Consider the following 21025-nt stretch of genomic DNA (forward strand, 5'->3'; position numbering starts at 1 on the left):
CCTGATGCGAGCGTACCGAGGTACTGTGCGTTCGTGGTCCCTCGGGTAAGGCTGGGATGGACAACTCGGGCGTCAAATCCTCGTGGAGCTTCGAAGTGAATACTCTACAGTTTAATTCAACTCGTTTAGATTTCCTTGGCAATGTTGGCAGAGACCTAGTACTGGCTCCGTGCACTGCACTTGTGCGACCCTCGTCTATTGAAGTAGGATTGTGATCGTGATTGTGAGTTTAATGGCGCAGCGACAACTGAGATCATAATGCGCCAAATATGGTGATGATACATGAGTGCATTATGTTAAGAGTATAGTGATTTAATTAAAAAGTCAGTTGTATAACTACAGTTCCGTGTAAATCAGAATGTAGAGAATTAAAACTTCACAACTGGTTGACTACATTCACCTCTCTAAAAAAATTAAAAACATTTTCAGGAGGGAATGAGAGCCTCATCACCCAGCAAAAGCGCTGGGTGAAGAGGCAAACAGTGGTCATAAAAGAAAGGGAAACACTGCTAAAAGATGTTCCTCAAACAAAGGGCAAGTATGAGCAGGTGCAAAACGGAAAGGTCGACTCCGCACCTTGTGCCCCGACGTCGGGAACTTGGCGCCCCCATCGCCCGGCAGCAGCCGCAGTAGCCCCTTCCTGCACTCACGGTTGGGTCGCCGCAGGAGGGAGACCCCCACGTATAGCTGTGCGCGGCTGTCCCGTGTCTGGGGAAAGGGGGATCCTGGTGGTTGAGTTGAACCAGAGGTTGTTTTGGACCCCTCTGGGAAAGCAATACACCACTTTCGCCTCTGCTTCCCATAGACGGGTGGTCCTGGAAGGCCCGGCCAGGACTATTCAGTCAGTCGCCATCTCTCTTTTCATTGTTTTCTCTTTCTCTAGTTCTTCAGCCTCTCCCTTTCCTTTTCACCTTCTTTGGCGGCAAGGGGCAACCTTGTGCAGTCTTTCACCCTACAGAAGCTGCACTTGGGTATAGCGAACAGGCAAGTGTTAACGTGTGAGACACGTTCGCTTGGTTGGGGTCGGTGGTGGCCGACACACCCTTTGCACTGAATTCAACATTCACTCTCTATGGATAAATCAAATTCCAAAAAAAACTGATCGGCGCCCGAAGCGGCACCGCACCGAAGACATTGCAATGAGCTTCTTTGAAAACGGTCAAGAGCCGTGGTTTCCTAAATTCCTTGTCATACATGCAGAGAATGAAACAAAGTCGTTTGCAGGGCTGTCCCCATTTCTTGTGGCTAAGACATTCGAACAAGTAGTCGGGAAGTCTTACAACGCCAGGAAACTGAACACCGGAGACATACAGGTCGAGGTACAAACTAGGCAACAAAGTACAGCACTCTCCTCACTAAAGACCATTGGAGAAACCCCAGTTTCTGTCACAGTACATCGTACCTTGAACACAGTGAAAGGGGTCATATCTGTCAGTGAGTTGCCACCATGTTCTGACTCAGAGATGACGGAGGGCTTAAAGGACCATGGGGTAATCAATGCTAACAGGATCATCATCCGCAGAGAAGGAAAAGAAATACCCACACCACATGTCGTTCTCACCTTTGAACTCCATAAGCTGCCTTCAAGCATCAAAGCAGGTTATGTCAGCTGCCCAGTGCGACCGTACGTCCCCAACCCGAGACGCTGCTTCAAGTGTCAACGGTTTGGGCACGGCTCGCAGGTCTGTCGAGGTCAGGCTGTTTGCTCAAAATGTGCAGGGACAAACCATTCTTCTGACTCGTGCGAAAATGCCTTAAAGTGCGCGAACTGTCAGGGTGGGCATGCAGTCTACTCCAGGTCGTGCCCACGTTGGCAAGAGGAGAAACAAATCTTGAGAGTAAAGGCAGAACAAAACATAACATACAGGGCGGCGAAGGCACAGGTTGAATTTCAAAAAAAGGTACTTTCTCTGAGGTGGTGCGCAGGGGGATGGCACCACTAGTTTCAGTGGAGACTCAAACGTCTGAGCCTCCACCCCACACCCCCAACACGAAAAGCAGGACACGGAAGTGTCCCTTCCAAGTTCCCTGGCTTGCCAGACGAGCAGCCAGGACACTGCCTCAGGTTCCTGTGAAGCTGATGGCACGCAGTCTATTCGGGACGGGGCCACACAGGCCTCGTCTCAAGATACACAACAAAACATGGAGGTGGAGGAGGACGACTCTCTGTCACAGGAGTCGTCCTCCAGTATGTCAGGTGTTTCCTCTCTTGGAAAAGAACAAAGAGAGAAAACGGCTAGCAGAGGTAGGGGAAAAGTAAAAGAGACATTGAAAATGCCTCCACCGAGAATTACGCCTCCCTAAACTAAACTTTCATGCCCACACACTCCAAGTTACACATCCAAGTTATGACAAAGTCGTTGCTACTTTTTTCCTCCCTTATTTTCCTAATGGGTGCTGGCACCATACTTCAGTGGAATTGCCGAGGTATTTTTTCTAACTTGGATGACGTTAACGACTTGTTTGAGGAACACAATGCAACTAGTTTCTGTCTGCAGGAAACCTACTTAAATCCAGAAAATTTCAACCCCTTTCGTAGGTGCAATATATTCCGAAAAGATCGTGTAGCCAGAGCACGTTCGTCGGGTGGTGTAGCCATTGCCCTTCCTCGCTCTGTACCTGCAATGAATATTCCGCTTACAACAGACCTAGAAGCTGTTGCTGTCCGTGTGTGTCTTGAACAGACTATAACTGTCTGTTCATTATATCTTCCTCCTTCAACTTCCGTCGGTCAGAGAGAGTTTGAAAAGTTAATTGATCAGCTCCCTCAGCCATTGATGATTTTAGGCGACCTCAATGCGCATAATCCCTTGTGGGGCAGCGCAAAGGTTGATAGCCGTGGAAAGATGGTGGAGAGAGTTCTCTTTTCAAGGTCACTTTGCCTCCTAAACACAGGGTCAACAACCTACCTAAACTCTGCAACACAATCCTTCTCTGCTATTGATATCTCTCTTTGCAGTCCTTCCCTTTTTTCCTCTTTAGATTGGAGGGTGGATCACGACCCGCGTGGTAGCGACCATTTCCCAGTTGTTGTCACATTTCGTGGCCCCACCAACAACATTGCAACACGCCCGCCTCGGTGGAAACTACAAGAGGCAGACTGGGACCTTTTCACCAAAGAGGCCAATATCTTGACCCAATCTTTTCAACATCTTCATGATGACGAGGCAAACACTGTAATTACAAATACTATTATAAATGCTGCTCAGCAGTCAATTCCACAAACAAAAGGTGACCTTCCAAGACGTCCAAAGCCATGGTGGACGAGTGACTGCGAGAAGACTCGCAAGCAACAAAATCGGGCGTGGGGTATTTTCAGGAGATACCCCACAAGCACAAACTTACTTCTTTTCAAGAAAGCTCGTGCAAAGGCACGTTGGACAAGGCGTCAAGCCAAGAAAGATTCTTGGAATAATTTTGTGTCGTCCCTGAACTCAAGCACCCCTTCTAAAATAATATGGGACCGGTTGAGAAAAGTTAAGGGTGACTATATCAGTTTTTCTATTCATTTACTGCAGGTAAACGGTACTGTTTGTCAGAACATGGAGGAGCAAGCCAATGTTCTCGGTGAACACTTTGCAAATGTGTCAAGCTCTTCACATTACGCTGATAACTTCTTGAGAGTTAAACATCATGCCGAAAAACAGAACATTTCAAGTGGCACAGGTGATAGGTGTGCCTATAACCAGCCCTTTACAATGCAAGAATTACTCAGAGCCTTGTGCTGCCGTAAAGTCGCAGCACCTGGCCCTGATCGTATCACTTATTCTATGCTTAGTCATTTATCAACTACCTCTTTAGAAAGCCTTCTTGATTATTTCAATCTTGTCTGGCGAGAAGGATACTTGCCTACCAGCTGGAAAATGGCGACCATCATTCCTCTACTCAAACCTGGCAAGGAAGCTTCGGATCCAGCGAGTTATAGGCCTATTGCCCTGACCAGCTGCCTTGGAAAAACCTTCGAACGCATGGTTCAATGCCCGGCTTATGTACTACCTGGAGGAAAATCAATGCCTTGACCAGTACCAATGTGGGTTCAGATTCTCCCGTTCTACTTCAGACCACCTCCTGCGCTTAGAGACTACCATAAGAGAAGCATTTATTAGGAGGCAACACTGTGTTTCCATATTTTTCGATCTTGAAAAAGCCTACGATACAACGTGGCGATACGGCATTCTGACAGACCTGCACTCCCTGGGAATACGCGGCCGGTTGTTCCGTTGTATCAGCAACTTCCTTCAAGGACGTATGTTCAGAGTCCAACTGGGAGCTACGCTGTCTCGCCCATTCGTGCAGGAGAACGGGGTCCCACAAGGCTCCGTTCTCAGCGTTACACTGTTTATAGTGAAAGTGAATTTCGTTACGAGCGTTATTCCGCCATCAATCAAGTATTCCTTGTACGTTGATGATTTGCAAATGTCCTGCTCAGCTTCAAGTATGGCTGTTTGCGAGCGACAGCTTCAGCTGACTCTTAACAAGTTAGACAAGTGGTCGTGTGAAAACGGCTTTAAGTTTTCACCGAGCAAGACGGTCTGTATTCATTAACAAGAATTAGGGGTCTATTCCCAGAACCCATACTCAAAATGAGCGGCCAGGATATTGCCGTTCGGGATGAACACACACTCTAAAAAAAAAAGGTGTACTTTAACTCCTTTTCTTGCCACATATATAACACCCTTTTGGAGAGTACAATTACTCCCAAAACGGTGTCTCCTCACTCCGTCAAGGGAGTAGCATAACACCTTCTGCCTGCCGGAGAGTAATATTACTCTCCAGTAGAAAGAAAGGTGTTATGCTACTCCCTTGAGGGAGTGAGGAGACACCGTTTTGGGAGTAATTGTAGTCTCCAAAAGGGTGTTATATATGTGGCAAAAAAAGGAGTTAAAGTACACCATTTTTTTTAAGAGTGCAAGTTCCTGGGAGTAACTTTTGATAGAAAGCTCACCTTCTCAGCACATATCAAATACTTAAAAGCAAAGGGCGTCAAGTCTTTAAATATCCTGAAAATCCTGTCACACAGGTCTTGGGGTGCCGATCGTGAGACCCTTCATCGCATATATACGAGCACTGTGCGCTCCAAGTTAGACTATGTATGTTTTGTTTATGGGTCAGCACGGCCTTCTGCCTTAAAATGCCTGGATACAGTGCACCACCTCGGCTTAAGGTTGGTGCTTGGAGCGTTCAGAACTTCCCCAGCTCAAACCCAGCTCAAACCCAGCTCAAAGTCTCTATGTTGAAGCAAATGAGTGGTCTCTAGAAAGGCGACGCTTCTATCTTGCAGTGTCGTATGAACTGAGGGTAAGAGGGTATCCTCAACACCCCGCTTTACGCTGTGTGGAGGGCACCCGTTTTGAACGGTTGTTTATTAACAAGCCCAGTGCTGTTGTGCCTTTCAGTCTGCGGTTAAAACGCGACACCGAACACTACGGTTTTCTGAGCTACATCTTGCCTTCTTTGCAATGTAGCAAAATGCTCCCTCCCTGGCAACCTGCTATAACATGCGATATTTCACTATTGAAGTTTAACAAACGGGAAAGACCTGCTGTTGAGATACAGCACGAATTTGAACTTCTCAAGGAGAGCTTCGGTGACCACACTGAAATTTACACCGATGCATCTAAGACCACTTCAGCGGTATCATGTGCCATGGTGTCTGGTGACTGCACAAAATCCCATTGTCTTAGCAGTATCCTGTCCATTTTCAGTGCAGAGATGTACGCTATTGTGGTGGCACTCAACCATGTCTTACAAATGCGCATAATATCTTCTGTTATATATACGGACTCGCTTAGTGCCGTGCATGCAATTAATGCTATAAAAACTCACAAAAATCTTCTTGTGAGGCGTGCACAATACTTAGCGAGTGTCGTACAGGGTAGAGGTTACACCTTAACATTTTGCTGGGTACCTAGCCATGTCGGCATACGTGGAAATGAGAAAGCCGACCGCGCAGCAGCCTCTGCCGAGGGAAACGATGTCACACCTTTTGAAGTTCCCTTATGTGATCTAGTCCGTCAGTTAAAGATAGACATTAATAAAAAATGGCAGGACTTCTGGGAAGCACAAACAGTCAACAAAAGTTACACACAGTAAAACCGCACATTGGAAAGTGCGTGCTACACTTTCAGAGCCGACTGCATGAAGTTTTGTTTAGTCGGCTCAGATTGGGACACACTTTCTTGACCCATAGGCATTTATGACAAGGAGAGGACCCACCAGCGTGCACAGAGTGTAGAACTGACCTGTCCATTTTGCATTTACTTATTAGCTGTCCTTTTCTCGAGGTACATCGTCAACGCCATTTTTCTTTTCTCTATGGACACTGTGTACCTCTCCATCCAGCATTGCTGCTGGGTGATGAGGCCCTCGTTCCTTTTGAAAATGTTTTTAAGTTTTTTGGAGATGTAGGAATCATTAATGAGTTGTAGTTTCACAGTTACCATTTTATGCAGAGATTTACACACCTTTTGAATACTTGAATATTTTTTATCCTTTTAAAACAATCAGTATAATTTTAAATTAAATTTATTTTACACATCAGAGTTTTGGCGCATTATGATCTTTGTTGTCGTTGCGCCACTAAACTCCCAATCATCATCATCATCATCAGCACCTTCCTCTCCCCGGGTGCTTCCTCTCCCCGTAAAATATTTCCATGAGTAAGAATGGTGTGCCTTAGCCTCAGCCGACTCCATATAGGACCTCGTGAAGTCGTTTTGGAAAAAGTTGAACACATGTGCCGACATGAGGTTTGGCTGTGTGAAGCTTGTTGTCTGTTTGTGTTGCCCAGAAACTCTGCCATTTCTTGTTGATATCTTTCTTGAGTTGTAGCACTAAATCACAAAAGGGAATTTCAAAAAGCGTGGTATCACTTCCTTGGGCAGCCGCAGCTGCACGATCAGCTTTCTCGTTTCCGCGAATACCGACGTGGCTTGGCGCCCAGCACAGCCTCAAGCTGTACCCTTTTTCCTGTATCAGACACACTAGGTACCGTGTCGCCTGACCAGTAGGTTTTTGTGTGTTGCAAGACTACCGATTGCACGCAGGGAGCTGAGGGAGTCTGAGTATATCACTGATGTCACAACGTGTTCCTGCAGAATGTGATTGAGCGCTACAATAATAGCGTACATCTCACCACTAAAGATATAAAACAGTGCTTAAATTGTGTGACTTTGTGCATGTGCCAGATATCATTGCACATGACACCCCAATGTTGGACTTCGATGCATCGTTGTAAATCTCAGCATGATCACCAAAGCTTTCTTTTAGGTCTTCGAATTCATGCAGGGTTTCTGCTGCAGGGGTTTCCTGTTTGTTGTAGTACTTCAGAAGAGATACGAGGGTGGTTCCATAAGTTTCCGGCCCGACCAACTTTTAAGAGTCATACAGACGAAACAAGTGTATCACTTTTCGACGTAATCTCCCTTAACTTCGATGCACTTTTGACACCTTTCAACCAGCATTCTTATGCCCTTGAAAGAATAGTCCGAAGTTTTGTCCGCAAAATGCTGGAAAAGTGCCTCTTGCACCTCACTATCGTTTTGAAATCTCCGTCCTCTGAGATCCCTCTTCAAGTTTGAGAACAGGAAGTAGTCACTCGGTGCCAAGTCTGGACTGTAGGGTGGGTGGTGGATTTCTTCGAAGCCACACTCCTTCAGTGCAGCCTTGGCAACAGAAGCCGTGTGGACAGGGGCATTGTCGTGCAGCAACCGGACACCACGACTCAACCTGCCGCGCCTCTTTTCCTTGATGGCGTCTCGCAGTCGGTGCAGGAGTGAAGCATAATAAGTCGCATTCACTGTGGTGTTCCTCTCTTTCTTTCCCCAGTCGATTTTAAGCATTTGGGTTTCAAGTTTTTCACGTGGGAAGAGAAGGTTAGCTTTTTATAAAAGGTCACGCCAATAAATTTGTGCTCATCCTGAACGATGATATCCTGACCATTCATTTTAAGTCCTGGGTCGGCGAAGAGGCCCCTGAGTCGTGAAAAAGATACACACACAGTCTTGCTGGGTGAAAACCTAAATCCATTTTCGCATGCCCACAGCTTGTTAACAGCAAGTTGTAGCTGACGCTCACAGACAGCAAGACTGGAAGATGAGCAAGATATCTGCAAGTCATCTACATAAAGTGAGTATGAAATGGATGGAGGCAGGACGCGTACAAGAGAGTTCACTTTGATTATGAATACGGTGACACTGAGAACAGCACCTTGTGGAACACCATTCTCTTGTGTGAATGCTTGAGAGATGGTAGTGCCTAACTGGACCCTGAATGTCCGTCCTTCAAGAAAGCTGGCGACACAGCGAAATAGACGACCACGAATTCCTAGAGCGTGCAAATCTCTAAGTATGCCATACCGCCACGCTGTGTCGTAAGCCTTTTCAAGATCAAAAAACGACACACAGTGTTGTCTCCTGATAAAGGCTTCCCTTATTGTGGTTTCGAGCCTCAACAGGTGATCTGATGTTGATCGTGCAGCCCTAAAGCCACACTGATATCTGTTCAAGCACTGATTTTCTTCAAGGAAATACATAAGACAACCATTTACCATCCGCTCAAATGTTTTACACAGGCAGCTGGTAAGTGCAATTGGCCTGTAGCTGTAACATGGATCCGATTCATCTTTTCCTGGCTTTAAGAGAGGGATGATAGTCGCCACTTTCCACTGGGAAGGAAGCTGACCTTCTCGCCAGACGAGATTAAAGAAGTCCAGAAGACTGGATAGAGATCCATGTGGCAAGTGCGCTAGCATTGAATAAGTGATTCTGTCTGGTCCTGGTGCTGTGTTTTTTCGAGCAGACAGGGCACTTAACATTTCTGTCATTGTAAAAGGCTTGTTATAAGCACACCTGTCGCATGATATACTAGGGATGTGCTGCTTCTCAGCATGTTCTTTAAGCTTCAAGAAGTCACTACTGTAGTGGGACGAGCTCGACACATTGCAAAAATGCTCGCCAAGGACATTAGCTTGCTCGTCCACACTCTGATAGACTGTCCCATTCACTTGAAGCAAAGGGATAGAAAAACTGGTATAGTCACCTTTAATTTCTCCATTACCTGTGTTATCCGGCGTACCCCAGGGGTCAGTACTTGGACCACTTCTCTTCCTAATTTTTATTAACGATCTTCCTAATTCCCTCTCTTCAAATATTCGCCTCTTCGCAGATGATTGTGTTCTCTACCGCAGCACATCTTCCGTTACTGATCAGCTAGCACTTGAACATGACCTTGATCTCATTTCCGCGTGGTGTTCTAACTGGAAGCTTTCCCTTAATACGTCTAAATGCTCGCACGATTGTTTCACGCGTTCTAGACAACCTTCTAACGCTCATTACACCTTAAATAATTGTCCTATTTCTAAATCTGACTCATATAAATACCTAGGGATTCATCTAGTTTCGAATCTTAGTTGGACGACTCACGTTAATGCAATTATCAACGAAGCTAACCGTAAACTTGGATTCCTACGCCGTAATTTAAAGAATGCGCCACCATCTGTTAAAAGACTAGCATACACTACCCTTATTCGTCCTAAATTAGAGTACATTTCCTCTATCTGGGATCCGCATTTACTTACACTAAATAACTTACTAGAATCTGTCCAAAACCGTGCCGCACGGTTCATATCTAATGTCTATTACTATCCTTCTAGCATTTCATCAATCAAGCTATCTCTAGACCTTCCTGATCTTGTGTTACGCCGGAAGTTTCTACGACTTTGTCTTTTTCACAAGTTTTTTCACAACACCTTTTTACGACCGAATTTCATCACAGCTGCTTCCTATACATCGCCGAGACATGACCACATTCTTAAAGTTGAACGTTTTCTATGCAACACTGACCAATTTTCTCGTTCATTTTTTCCGTACACATCCAACGTGTGGAACTGTCTTCCTCAGAACATTGTCATAATTAACGATTTCATTGTATTCAAGCCAGAACTAGCCAATTTCCTGTGTATTTAATAGTTCCGTGTTATTTATATTCTACTTGTGTTAACTTTTATCTTCGCTTACCCCCTCATGTAATGCCCCAATGGGGCACCTTGAGGTACTACCATAAATAAATAAATAAATAAATTTTCCTAAGCCTGTCGCATACTACTTTAGATGGGGTGTTTCTGTTTAAGGATGACACAAAAGTGCTCAAAGACAGTTTTTTGGCTTGTCGCCGTGTCCAGCGTGCCTTAGCACGAGCTTTTTCGAAAAGAAGAAGGTTTGTCCCAGTAGGGTACCTTCTAAAGATACCCCACGCTCTGTTCTGTTCTTTGCGCATTCATCTAGTCCACCAGGGTTTGGGACGCCTGGGCAGACGGCCAGATGTTTGCGGAATGGACTGCTCAGCAGAGTGTATGATTATGCTGGTGATAGTGTTATTTGCCTCCTCAATAGACATGTGTTCAAAGGACGAAGACGCGAGACTGGCCTCTGTTTGGAACAAGTTCCAGTCTGCCTCGGAAAGTTTCCATCGTGGTGGTCGTGTCATAAGCGAGTTTGTGTGACCACGGAATTTTATAACCACGGGGAAGTGATCACTTCCACGCGGGTTCTGTTCAACTGTCCAATCAGGGGAATGAAACAAAGAGGGACTACACAGTGAAATATCTAAGCAAGAAAAACTTTGAGTCGGAGAATGTACATATGTGGGTAAGCCTGTCTTTAGTAGACAAATGGGCCTTTAAAAGAGCACCCTCTCCAACATTTTTCATCGCCTATCCACTCTTGCACTACCCCAAAAGGGGTGGTGTGTATTCAGATCACCAAGGATCATAAATGGCTGAGGAAGTCGATCAATTAAGTTCTCCGAAGCTCTCTGTTCTATTACAACTGATGGTGACAGGTAGAGCGAACATATTGTGAGGACCCTGTCGAGGCATACTTGAACCGCTACTGCCTCCAGGTCCGTAACAAGTGGAACATGTTGTGTGGGTATTGACTGTGGGAGAACCACAGCCACACCTCCAGATGCACGTGTACTGTCGGCACGATCCTTCCTGACAATGGTGTGTCTGCGAAAAGGATTTAGGTTGTGTTCATGTAGGTATGTTTCCTGTAAACAAATACACACTGCCCTGTATTTCTCTGAAAGATCGTGCACGTCGTCAATGTTTGGCAAAAGGCCCTGGCAGTTCCACTGAAGGATAACTTGTCCCATATTGAAGATGGTGAGCAACAGAAGGAGAGAGTGTATCTGCATTGTCTGTGTGTATGTTCAGGGGGGCTGTACTCTTGGAGGTGGTTGCTTTGCCTTTTCCTTCGAGTTGCATCCCCTTCCTCTGCCAGTTCCTCGTTGTCTTTGTTCTTTGTTGTTGTTGTTGTTTGTTATTTCAGAAGAACTGTTGGGGAGGCTCGACGTTGACTTCTGCGACGAGCAGTATCGCGTCAACCTCCATACTCAGATTCATGGCTTGAGATGAGTCCCTTGAGACACCGTCCCAAACTGAGGGGGCACCGACAACCTCCTTCGAGGCTGTGGCAGCCTTTTGATGACTGCCCACAGAAGCAGCCGGAGCCAGTGGAGGAGAACTCTCCACTGGCTTCTCTTTTGTTTGTGGAGTGTGGGGTAGAGGCTCAGAGGTCTGAGTCTCTACGGACTTTGTCAGTGGCACCACTCCCTTGCGCGCCACTGCGGCGTAACCGCCCTTGTTTGCAAATTCATACTGTGTTTTCGCGTCTTTGTACGGAATGTCTTGAGTTACTTTTATTCTAAGTATATCCTTCTCTTCCTTCCATCGAGGGCAGGATCGAGAGTAGGCGGGGTGGTTGCCCTTGCAGTTTGCAGAGTGGAGCTCTTTCTGACAGGCTTCAACAACATGGTCTTGCTCGGTGTCGGCGCACTTTGGGCAGGTGGTCTTCCCACGGCAAACCTGCGATCCGTGCCCAAAACGCTAGCATTTGAAGCAGCGTCGTGGGTTTGGAACAAACGGTTGGACGCGGCAGTTGATATATCCTGCCTTCACGGTGGAAGGAAGTCTGTGCAGTTGAAAAGAAAGGACCACATGCCTGGTTGGGATTTCCCTACCATCGCTACGCATGACAATTCGTCTGGCTGCTTTTACACCCTCATCTTGAAGTCCTTCTTGTATCTCGGTGTCAGAACAGTCAAGGAGTTGTTCCTCAGATATCATCCCTTTCAAAACATTCAGAGTCCGGTGTTTTGTAACACTGACGGCCACATCACCGATTCTGCTGAGAGAAAGGAGTGAGGAGCTCTGCTGCCTGCTGCCGACTTCGATTTGTAAGTCTCCTGTTGGCAACTTTTTAGCATTGTAAGTTTTCCCAATGATATTTTCTAGTTCCTTTGCTATCAGGAAAGGAGAGATCTTTGACAGTGGCCTTGTTCCATCCTCTGCATGCCGAACAAGGAGCTTTGCATACCAAGGTTCGGAGGAGAAAAACTGAAGTGAGTGCTATTGAGATGCTTCGGTGCGGTGCCTCTTGGGGCCCCGATCATGTTTTTTTGGATTTTGTGGAGTCCATAAAAGAAAAGGAGTGCTTCAGTGCAGGTGGCGTGTCGGCCACCACCGACCCCAACCACATGAACGTGCTCTGCGCGTTAACACGTCCATCCGCACTATACCCTAGTGCAGCTTCTTAAAGAGAGAAAGAACTGCCCAAGGTTCACCCTTGCCGCCAAAGAAGGTGAAAAGAGAAAAAGCAGAGAGGAAAGGGGAAGAAACAAAAAGTAATTAAAAGGAAGATGGCGACTAGCTGAATAGTTCTGGCCGTGCCTTCCAGGACCACCCGTCTATGGCAAGCAGGGGCCAAAGCGGTGTGTTGCTTCACCGGAGGGGACCATAAGGGTCCAACACAACCTCCGGATCTGCTCAATCGCCAGGATCCCCCTTTCCCCAGACACGGGAAAACCACGCACAGCAATACATCGGGATCAACTCTCCCGCGGTGACCCTACCGTAATTGCGGGAGAGGGCTATTGCGGCAACACTGCCGGGCAATGGGGGCGCCACATTCCCGACGCCAGGTGATGAAGTGCGAGGAAAAACGAGTAAACGCTGTTGTACCCTTGCACTCTGCACGTGAGATTGCCCAAGACCTATGTTAAAGCCGTCCTTATTCGTGGTACATTTCATTTGCTTTTTTTCTACTTCCAGCCGTATGACTGGCAACGGTTTCATCGCGAGGTCATCATATGTTATAATAATGGAATCGAACTTTCAAACTTGGGTTGTGTAAAAATAATATATCCTACGCTGTCGATTTCTTAGCCTACTCATGAGAACGTTAAATCTTGCAACTTTGCTCTTGCGTATTCGTAACCGTAATAGAAAATAAATAAAGAAAGAAACAGTAAATGCAAAGTCTCACAACAAAAATTACCACATATTTTCTTGTCTTGGGGACGAAACAACTCGTATACGGAATCTGAAACAACTTTTAATGTAGTTACGACATATGCATGAAACTTAAGCTTCTTCTGGTTAACTAGAGTAGGTGACCTGCCGCCACTCTTTTCTCCTTTTTCTTCTCACTGACACTCGCAAGTGAAAAGGGTAGCTCTTTAAGGAGCAGATGAAGACATTAAAAACCTTCTTAGGTCATACATAATTTCTTGCGTGTTCCGCATTTCAAGAGTTCGACACGTACTGAAAATCACAATGGCGTTGCTCTCTCGGACATCCGAAACAGGTAAGGGCGCACTTACATACACTCCCGGGACAATAGGGATAGGGTGGTAGGATGTGATAGACCGGATAGGTCCTCTGTCAGTGGTGATAGTGGAAGGAACGCCAAAACGGGCAACCCAGGCGGACATGGACCTGGCGGCAACGGTTGAGGCGGTGATGTCGGGTATTGGAGCTGTCTCGCGCCAGTGCTATACCGGTCTATGACCGTAGGACGTAGCGCTGACCGTGGGAGTGTGGCAAGCGGCCCGACGAGGTCGAGATGAACTCTGTCGAACCTCACATCGGGGGAAGGAAAGGAGCAATAGGTGCGTGCGGAAGCGGCACGTCTTCTAGGCACAAACCGGAGCCAGTGTCGAGTCGGAGCTGCGTTAATTCGCCGTCGTTACGCTGCATTAAGCTGCATTAACGCTGCGTTACGCTGCGTTTAGCCAAATCGTCCAGGGAGAAGCGTAGGCCAGCTGACGGGGGTTGGGTGGAGGACAAGCTTGAGATGCGGCTGAGTGCGTCTGCCACGGTGTTGTCGCAACAGCTTACGTGCCGAATGTCTGTAGTGGATTCGGAAACGAACGCTAGCTGGCGATTCTCTCGGGGGGAGTAGTGGCTTCCAAAAGACGTGAACGCAAAAGTTAACGGCTTGTGGTCGGTGCAGATTGTGAAACTTCGGCCCTCGAGGAAATGGCGACAATGTTTGACTGCCAGGAACACAGCCAGGAGCTCGCGCGAGAAGGTGCTGTAGCGTTGCTCTCGATCCGTGAGCTTGCGGGAAAAGAAGGAGAACGGCTGCCAGCCGGCAGGAAGCTGCCGCTGGAGTACCGCCCCGACGGCCGTCGACGAAGCGTCGACCATTAGGCTTGTGGGGGCGTCGTGGAGAGGGTGAGCGAGCAGCGCTTCGGCGGAAAGGGCACGTTTAGCGTTCTCAAAGGCGTCCAAGGTAGGCGGAGACCTGGAGAGTGGTTCGGCGCGACGCTTCGAGGATGCCAACAAAGTCTCTCAGGGAAGGAGTATGGAGGCACACCCGGGGACGAAGCGACGATAAAAGTTGAGAAGCCCCAGAAATTCACGTATCTGCCGGGTGGTGGAGGGCCGGGGGAAATCCTGGATTGCTTGGACTTTTGCGGGCAGGGGAACAATGCCGTTGCTGGAGATGTGGTGGCCCAGAAAGTCCAACTCTGCCACGCCAAACTCACTCTTGGCTGCATTGATGACGACGCCAAAGCTGGAGAGACGAGTGAAGAGGGTGCGGAGGTGAATAACATGCTCTTCAGATGTCGCGCTGGCTATTAGGAGATCGTCCAAGTAGGCGTATACAAACGGCAGGCCCCTGGTGACGGTATTGATAAAGCGCTGAAAAGTTTGCGCGGCGTTTCGCAGGCCGAACGGCATGCGGACAAACTCGAACAGCCCGAAAGGAGTAGTGATTGCGGTCTTGGGCACGTCGTCGTGGGCCACGGGTATCTGGTGGTGCGCCCGCATCAAATGCACTTTGGAGAACGTAGCTGCTTCGTGCAGGTGGCTGGTAAAATCCTGAATGTGCGGGATGGGGTACCTACCTGGGGTACCTACCTGACATACCATGTCAGGAAAGGTAATTCGATTGAGGGCCCTGTAGTCCCCACGCGGCCGCCAGTCCCCTGTCTTTTTGGGAACCATGTGGGGCGCAGATGACCAGTTGCTGGAGGACGGCCGGATGATTCAGAGGTCGAGCATATGCTCAAATTCGTCGCGAGCAACCTTGAGCTTCTGAGGTGGCAGCCGTCGCGGGCGTAAGTGGACTGGCGGGCACCGGGTTTCAATGAAATGTTGCACGTCGTGCTACGCCGGATGCTTCCAATCGGGAGGCTGAGTAAGTGTTAAAACTCCTGTAGCACAGCCTCGAACTCCGTTTGGGGCTTGGACCGACGAACCGTAGGGCTTAGTAGCGGCGTTGGAGACCGAATGCCCTGTATAGAAAGGCTGGTGGTGGCGTCAATGAGCATTCTTCTACCCATGTCAACCAGGCGCCCAAAATGTGCCATGAAGTCGGCCCCTATGATAGCGTGCGGGACTTGGGCGATAACAAAAATCCACCGGAAGACGCGGCGGAGGCCCAAATTAAGCGTTACGAGCTTCTCGTTGTAGGTTGGGATATAGGGGTGGTGTGGACTGCTTGAAGTGAGTTCGTGGGCACACGTCTCTTCAGAATGCCGGGTGATGCAGGGATGACACAGGCCCCGGGGCCGGTGTCTATGAGGAAACGTACGCCGGAGTCGCGGTCGGTAAGGAAGAAGAGACGAGGACGATTGCCGTGCCCGTCAACAACACTTGTCCTCAATAGCTGTTGACACTCCCGTTTCCTGCCGGGAACAAGGGGGCTGGAACTTTCGGGCGCTATCTCAGAAGGTTTGATGGTACCAGCACTCATTGGGGTTGGCAGACTGGCTGCGGGAGGAACGACTGCGTCGGCGACTATGATGACGGTGAGGAGCTGCCCCAGGCGCTCCTGCTCCGACGCGGTCGTTCGCCTGGTCAAAGCAGACTTGAGTGCGTCGTAGGGATTTTCAGGCGGGTGAGATGTAATGATGTCCCAGACCTCAGCTGCTTCTGTAGGCCCAATTGCGCCGACTACATCGTAAAATTTGGTAATCTGGGATGAGATTCCACGGAGGGCGAACTGGGCCTCTGTGTTGGCAAACCAGAGCGCAGGGTTCGCAGGCCAAAATGGCAGAATCTTGACAGCTACCGTGTTGATGGCCGAAGTAGCAGCAGCTGGAAGAGATGATGACGCGACTGGAGCGATGTTCTGATCCATGATCAGGTTGCGTTTAATGTTCGGGTCACCAGTATGAAGGAACTACACAACCTTCATGATAGGTGATCGGAGATGAAATGATTTATTGCTGGCGCAGGCCGTAGCCCGGCACCGGCGCACGACCGGTAGCGGATGACGATTACGGCAGGTCCGCTACAGGGTGATATCAGAAACGGATACGGGAAACGAAAATACTGCAGTAACGGAAATGGAAACGGTAACAAAATACCATTCCCTACTAGAAACTATGCCATGTCTTTTATAACATCCATACACACGAGCACAGGAACAAAGAAAACAAAAGTAAACAAAACGTACAGTTTTTGGACAAAAGTTTACGGAACACGCTCCGGCGCATTCCTTCCTCGGAGTGACACGCTAGCAGCGAATGATACCGTACGGACTTGCAAACGGGTGACTGGGTTAAGTAGGCACATGTATGTAAGTCCGTACAGTCCCATTCGCTGCTAGAGTGTCACTCTGAGGAAGGAATGCGACGGAGCGTGTTCAGTAAACTTTTGTCCAACACTGTATAATCAACATGAAGGATCCTTCCAATTCTTCAGGTTTCGCAGCCGTGATGCCGAACAGAGTTCAATTGGGCAACTCTAATCCACGGGTCGACCACCGTTGCGTCCCGCGTTATCCTAGTTGACTCGCGGCGCAAAACTCCACATTGTTATGATGAACATGGCTACGGGTTGACGGGTACAGTAGACGATATCTTCCGATAACCCCAGCGCGCGGAATAATTCCGCATGAGCTTTCTGTTTTACAATCGTCTACTCCTGGTTTGGCAAATGTAACGGACGACGAGGCATGCGCAATAATTAGGAGGCTGTCTCCTTTGGAGTGGCGGGCGAGTTATGGGGCATAAAAATTATTTTAGTGACATTTAATTTTGTTTAACTAATTAATTTCGTATTTTTATCATTGGAAATTAAATCAGTAACACAAATTGAATTTGTCTAATCTGTACATGTTTAAACAGCATCGCGAAAACGTTACATGAAATGTATTGACTGTGAGAAATATAAAGAACCGGAAATCCCTAAAATTCTACGTCACAAAAATAAATGAACAAAAATTGAAGAAGGTTGACAACAATCACAAGCGGAATACTATTATCGAACAAGGACCAATCTGTGCGTCTGTATCGCCGGCAGCGTCAAACCAGGCAGACGCACGTCATCAGTGACTGAAGCTGGAACGTCGTTCTTTTTGAAGGTATCAGTTCTGCATTCAAGCTACTGTTGATTCCTGTTGTCGTTTACCATCCCTCGATGCTGTGCATAACGCGGATACACGATATTTACACTGCGCGAGAGTTACGTGTAGCTTACGAGTGGCATGTCACGGAACTCAGCCAGGGCAGCACGCAATATTAGTCCAATATTGGCACTATCCCGGTTTCATTGGGCCTATGGCGGCCCAATCAAGTCAATGAAGCGCCAATAAATGGCAGTTTATTTGCTTGAACCGCACCAGAGCACCATTGTTATTGAAGCTTGAACCACGTCGCCCATACCATTACGTTCGAAAATCGCTCAATGAACGATGGCGCTTCATTGGCGTTAAATTGGACAGCCATCGAACCAAAGTGCCAATGTAGCCAGCTTTTAACCAATGCATCTTCATTGGCACCTCATTGGTAACCATGAGCACAGCATGGCTCAGTTTAACAGTATCAAAATTCGTTATGTGAGGAAAGAACAGAACAATATTGATAAAATTTAACTTGTGCTTAAAATGTTCTGGCAACAAATATTTCTATATGTAGGGTTCACATGTTGCTAAATTTGAAATAATTTGAGTTACACTCCTGTCACACGGCAAACTGAATGTCATTCCCAGTGAATGACATTTGCACTGAGTGGCATTCGTTCTATGTCACACGGCGAAACCAAATGACAATACATGCGAACGGCATTCAGCGAAAGAGTTCAGGGAACTCATTCGCTTTTCCCTCTCCCACCGACTGCGCACCCTCGCAGTAGAGAGGTAGCAAAAACAAGAACAATAAACCGTTTGAAGAAATAAAACACGAATGAAAAGTTGTAATTCAATATTTTATCACGAATTTAATAACTTTTGACACGAAGGAACGAATTGTCTTAACACTGTTTCTCGAACTCCCGTCGTTCCCAGTCGCCAGTTTGCCAAGTGTGGTGCAGATTGGCATCTTACTTGTCTTTGCTTGTGATACTTAGCCAACTGAGCGTCGAAAGCGCAACGCTTTTGCGAAATAATCTAATGCTTCGCTAGTTTCGTGAAAAAGATATAAAAACACAACTAAAATACCTGTGTAACGCTTCATATGTTCGGCCCTGGCCTCTTAATTATCGATAGTGACATCATTTGCGAATGACATTCTGTTTCTTCGTGTAGCTCGATGCAAGACAAACGAATGACATTCGGTGCGACTCTCATTCGTTGGGAATACAATTCAGCTTGACGTGTGACAAGGGTATAAGACACTTCAAAGCATTCAAAACATACGTAGATATCGGCTTTATGGGCCGTGAAGCAGATAACGACAGTGGAAGCGGCAGTTCAAATAAAAAACACAGTATTTGATACGTACAGTGGTAAGCTGTTGTACGTAAGGCGCCTCGAAGCAATTAGAGATGAATTGTAAGTTGCTCAGACGTATGCCCCTCACCGTTACAGGAGTGCTACACCCACTTTTACTCCAGGCACGGGTTGCATATGTAATTGGTATAGCTTGCAAACTTTGCCAACAATTCCGGCTGGTACTGCGATGCATCTCAATGAAGGCTACTGAGGGATGCTCGCATATGTTTCCTGTGAATGGCTAGTTCTGAGGGACTACCCAGATCCCAGGGGGAGAGGGATCTTATAATTCCACTCCCGCGTGCCACCGTTGGCGAAGTTGGACAAACACACATAAAATATTATAAAATAAATGAAAATCGTACGGTATCGCGTTTGCGTACGTAAGGGATAGCGTTAATGGTTCTGCGCACGCCCATAATATAAAGAGTGCTTCGCGCAGTGCGCAGATCCACCAACGCTATCCCTTACGTACGATCTACAAAAACTCTGTATTAAAACTACACTTGTATGGCAGTTAACAGCTACAGATCATAAATATTTTGCATTTGCTTACCATACGCTTGCAACATTAGACCATTATTGACAGTTTCATTGGCAGAATATCGGACCGCGTTGCACAGCCAATATTGGACCAATATAACTTACATTGGCTGCCAATGTTGCAACGATATTGATCCAATGACGATGTGTTTCCTGGGAGGGCCCACGCTTATTCGCTGATTCACTCACCTGCACTGTTCCTAAGAGGATCTCGCATGCGTATGCGGCTGACCCTATGTGGGACTGCTCCGTGATCCGACCTCGGCTCTCCCAGTACGGGTTCAATTCGTTGAGTCAAGCTTATCATACCTGTCTGTTTAAGTAAAGAGGCACGACGTCGTATGATACATAAGAACCTGATAGAAATCTCAAAAATGTCCAAACGCGGGTGAAGGAAATGAAACACTCGTACCAACTTAATGACACCGTCAGTGTCATCCAGCATCAATGACGCCATCTTGTGTGGATCGCTGTGTAAGTTTTCCTCGATTTTAGATCCATCAATCTATTTTCGAAAGGAAAAGAACATACACACAAAGTAGGAACAAGCCATAAAGATTCCAGCATGACCGATAGACAAATGATAGATAAAAAGCGCAAATGAAACATGAAAAAAAAGTGGTCTTAGGTATTTCTCGTGCCCTACTTATCGCTCAACAGATATTGCGACACACCCTTTCCACCTTCACAAACAGCCTTGACATCTGGTCATATGACGTCATCCCTAGGTGACCGGCACTGTCGCTAGCAGGCAGATGTGCTGCCATCGGCCGCCATATTGTAGGTCCCAGGCAAGTAGTCACCCATGTCGCACTCACCATATATTTGGGAAGGGAGTTGCCTCAGGACAGAAGCCGCCGATATTTCGAACAGAGACTGTTCTTCTTCTGGGCACCGTCCTCATCATTGGCATGGTATTTAAAGGGTTAGGTGTGACGTGTTTAAAGGTTCATGCGAATTGTGGGTCAACAGCCCGGAGGGAAGAAAGGTTCCGTACGGGTTTTTACGGCCGGAGTGAATGGCTGCTTTCTTAGAATGTGGAGGGGATTATGTGAACGTAGTGATCTAGGCTACAGACCGGTTACAGAAAAATGGAAGGTTCACGAACACGTGGACGAAACAGGACAACAGGCAAGAATTGGCAAGCATAGCGAAAGATAAGGAGGTTAGTGGTTACGTGGGGAAAATTCCAGAACCAGCAAAGGTTTTTTTTCTTTTTTTTTTCTTTTTTTTAATATTTGTAATGCAAAGTTGTGGCATGCAATAAAGAAAGTAGAAAGCAGTGGCCATGCATAACATAACAGATGATAATGGAGGTAGAAGGGAAAAGCATATTTTATTTGTGAAGTGTTTCTAGGGTGCCTTGTGATTTGTTGATACCGGACGGGTGAAGAGCGTTGAACTTGTATATGAGATAAGACTCCCTATCACGTCTGTCACGTGTGGATCTAAACCCGGTTTCTAGAATATATAGT

At 47.2% G+C, this 21025-nt stretch overlaps 1 protein-coding gene across 1 annotated transcript in view; it reads right to left on the reverse strand.

Annotated features, from left to right (window-relative positions):
• LOC135365782 (venom metalloproteinase antarease TserMP_A-like) overlaps positions 1 to 21025 on the reverse strand; it is a 70244-nt gene that overhangs the window by 39971 nt on the left and 9248 nt on the right. The window contains exons 3-4 of the mRNA XM_064598518.1: positions 19963 to 20055; positions 19740 to 19863 (exon numbers count right to left, since the gene is read on the reverse strand). Of these exons, the coding sequence (XP_064454588.1) occupies positions 19740 to 19863; positions 19963 to 20055 (217 nt within the window). The remainder of the gene's footprint in view (positions 1 to 19739; positions 19864 to 19962; positions 20056 to 21025) is intronic.

Source organism: Ornithodoros turicata, chromosome 1 (assembly GCF_037126465.1).
Source record: "Ornithodoros turicata isolate Travis chromosome 1, ASM3712646v1, whole genome shotgun sequence".
In the NCBI taxonomy this organism is placed as follows: domain Eukaryota; kingdom Metazoa; phylum Arthropoda; class Arachnida; order Ixodida; family Argasidae; genus Ornithodoros; species Ornithodoros turicata.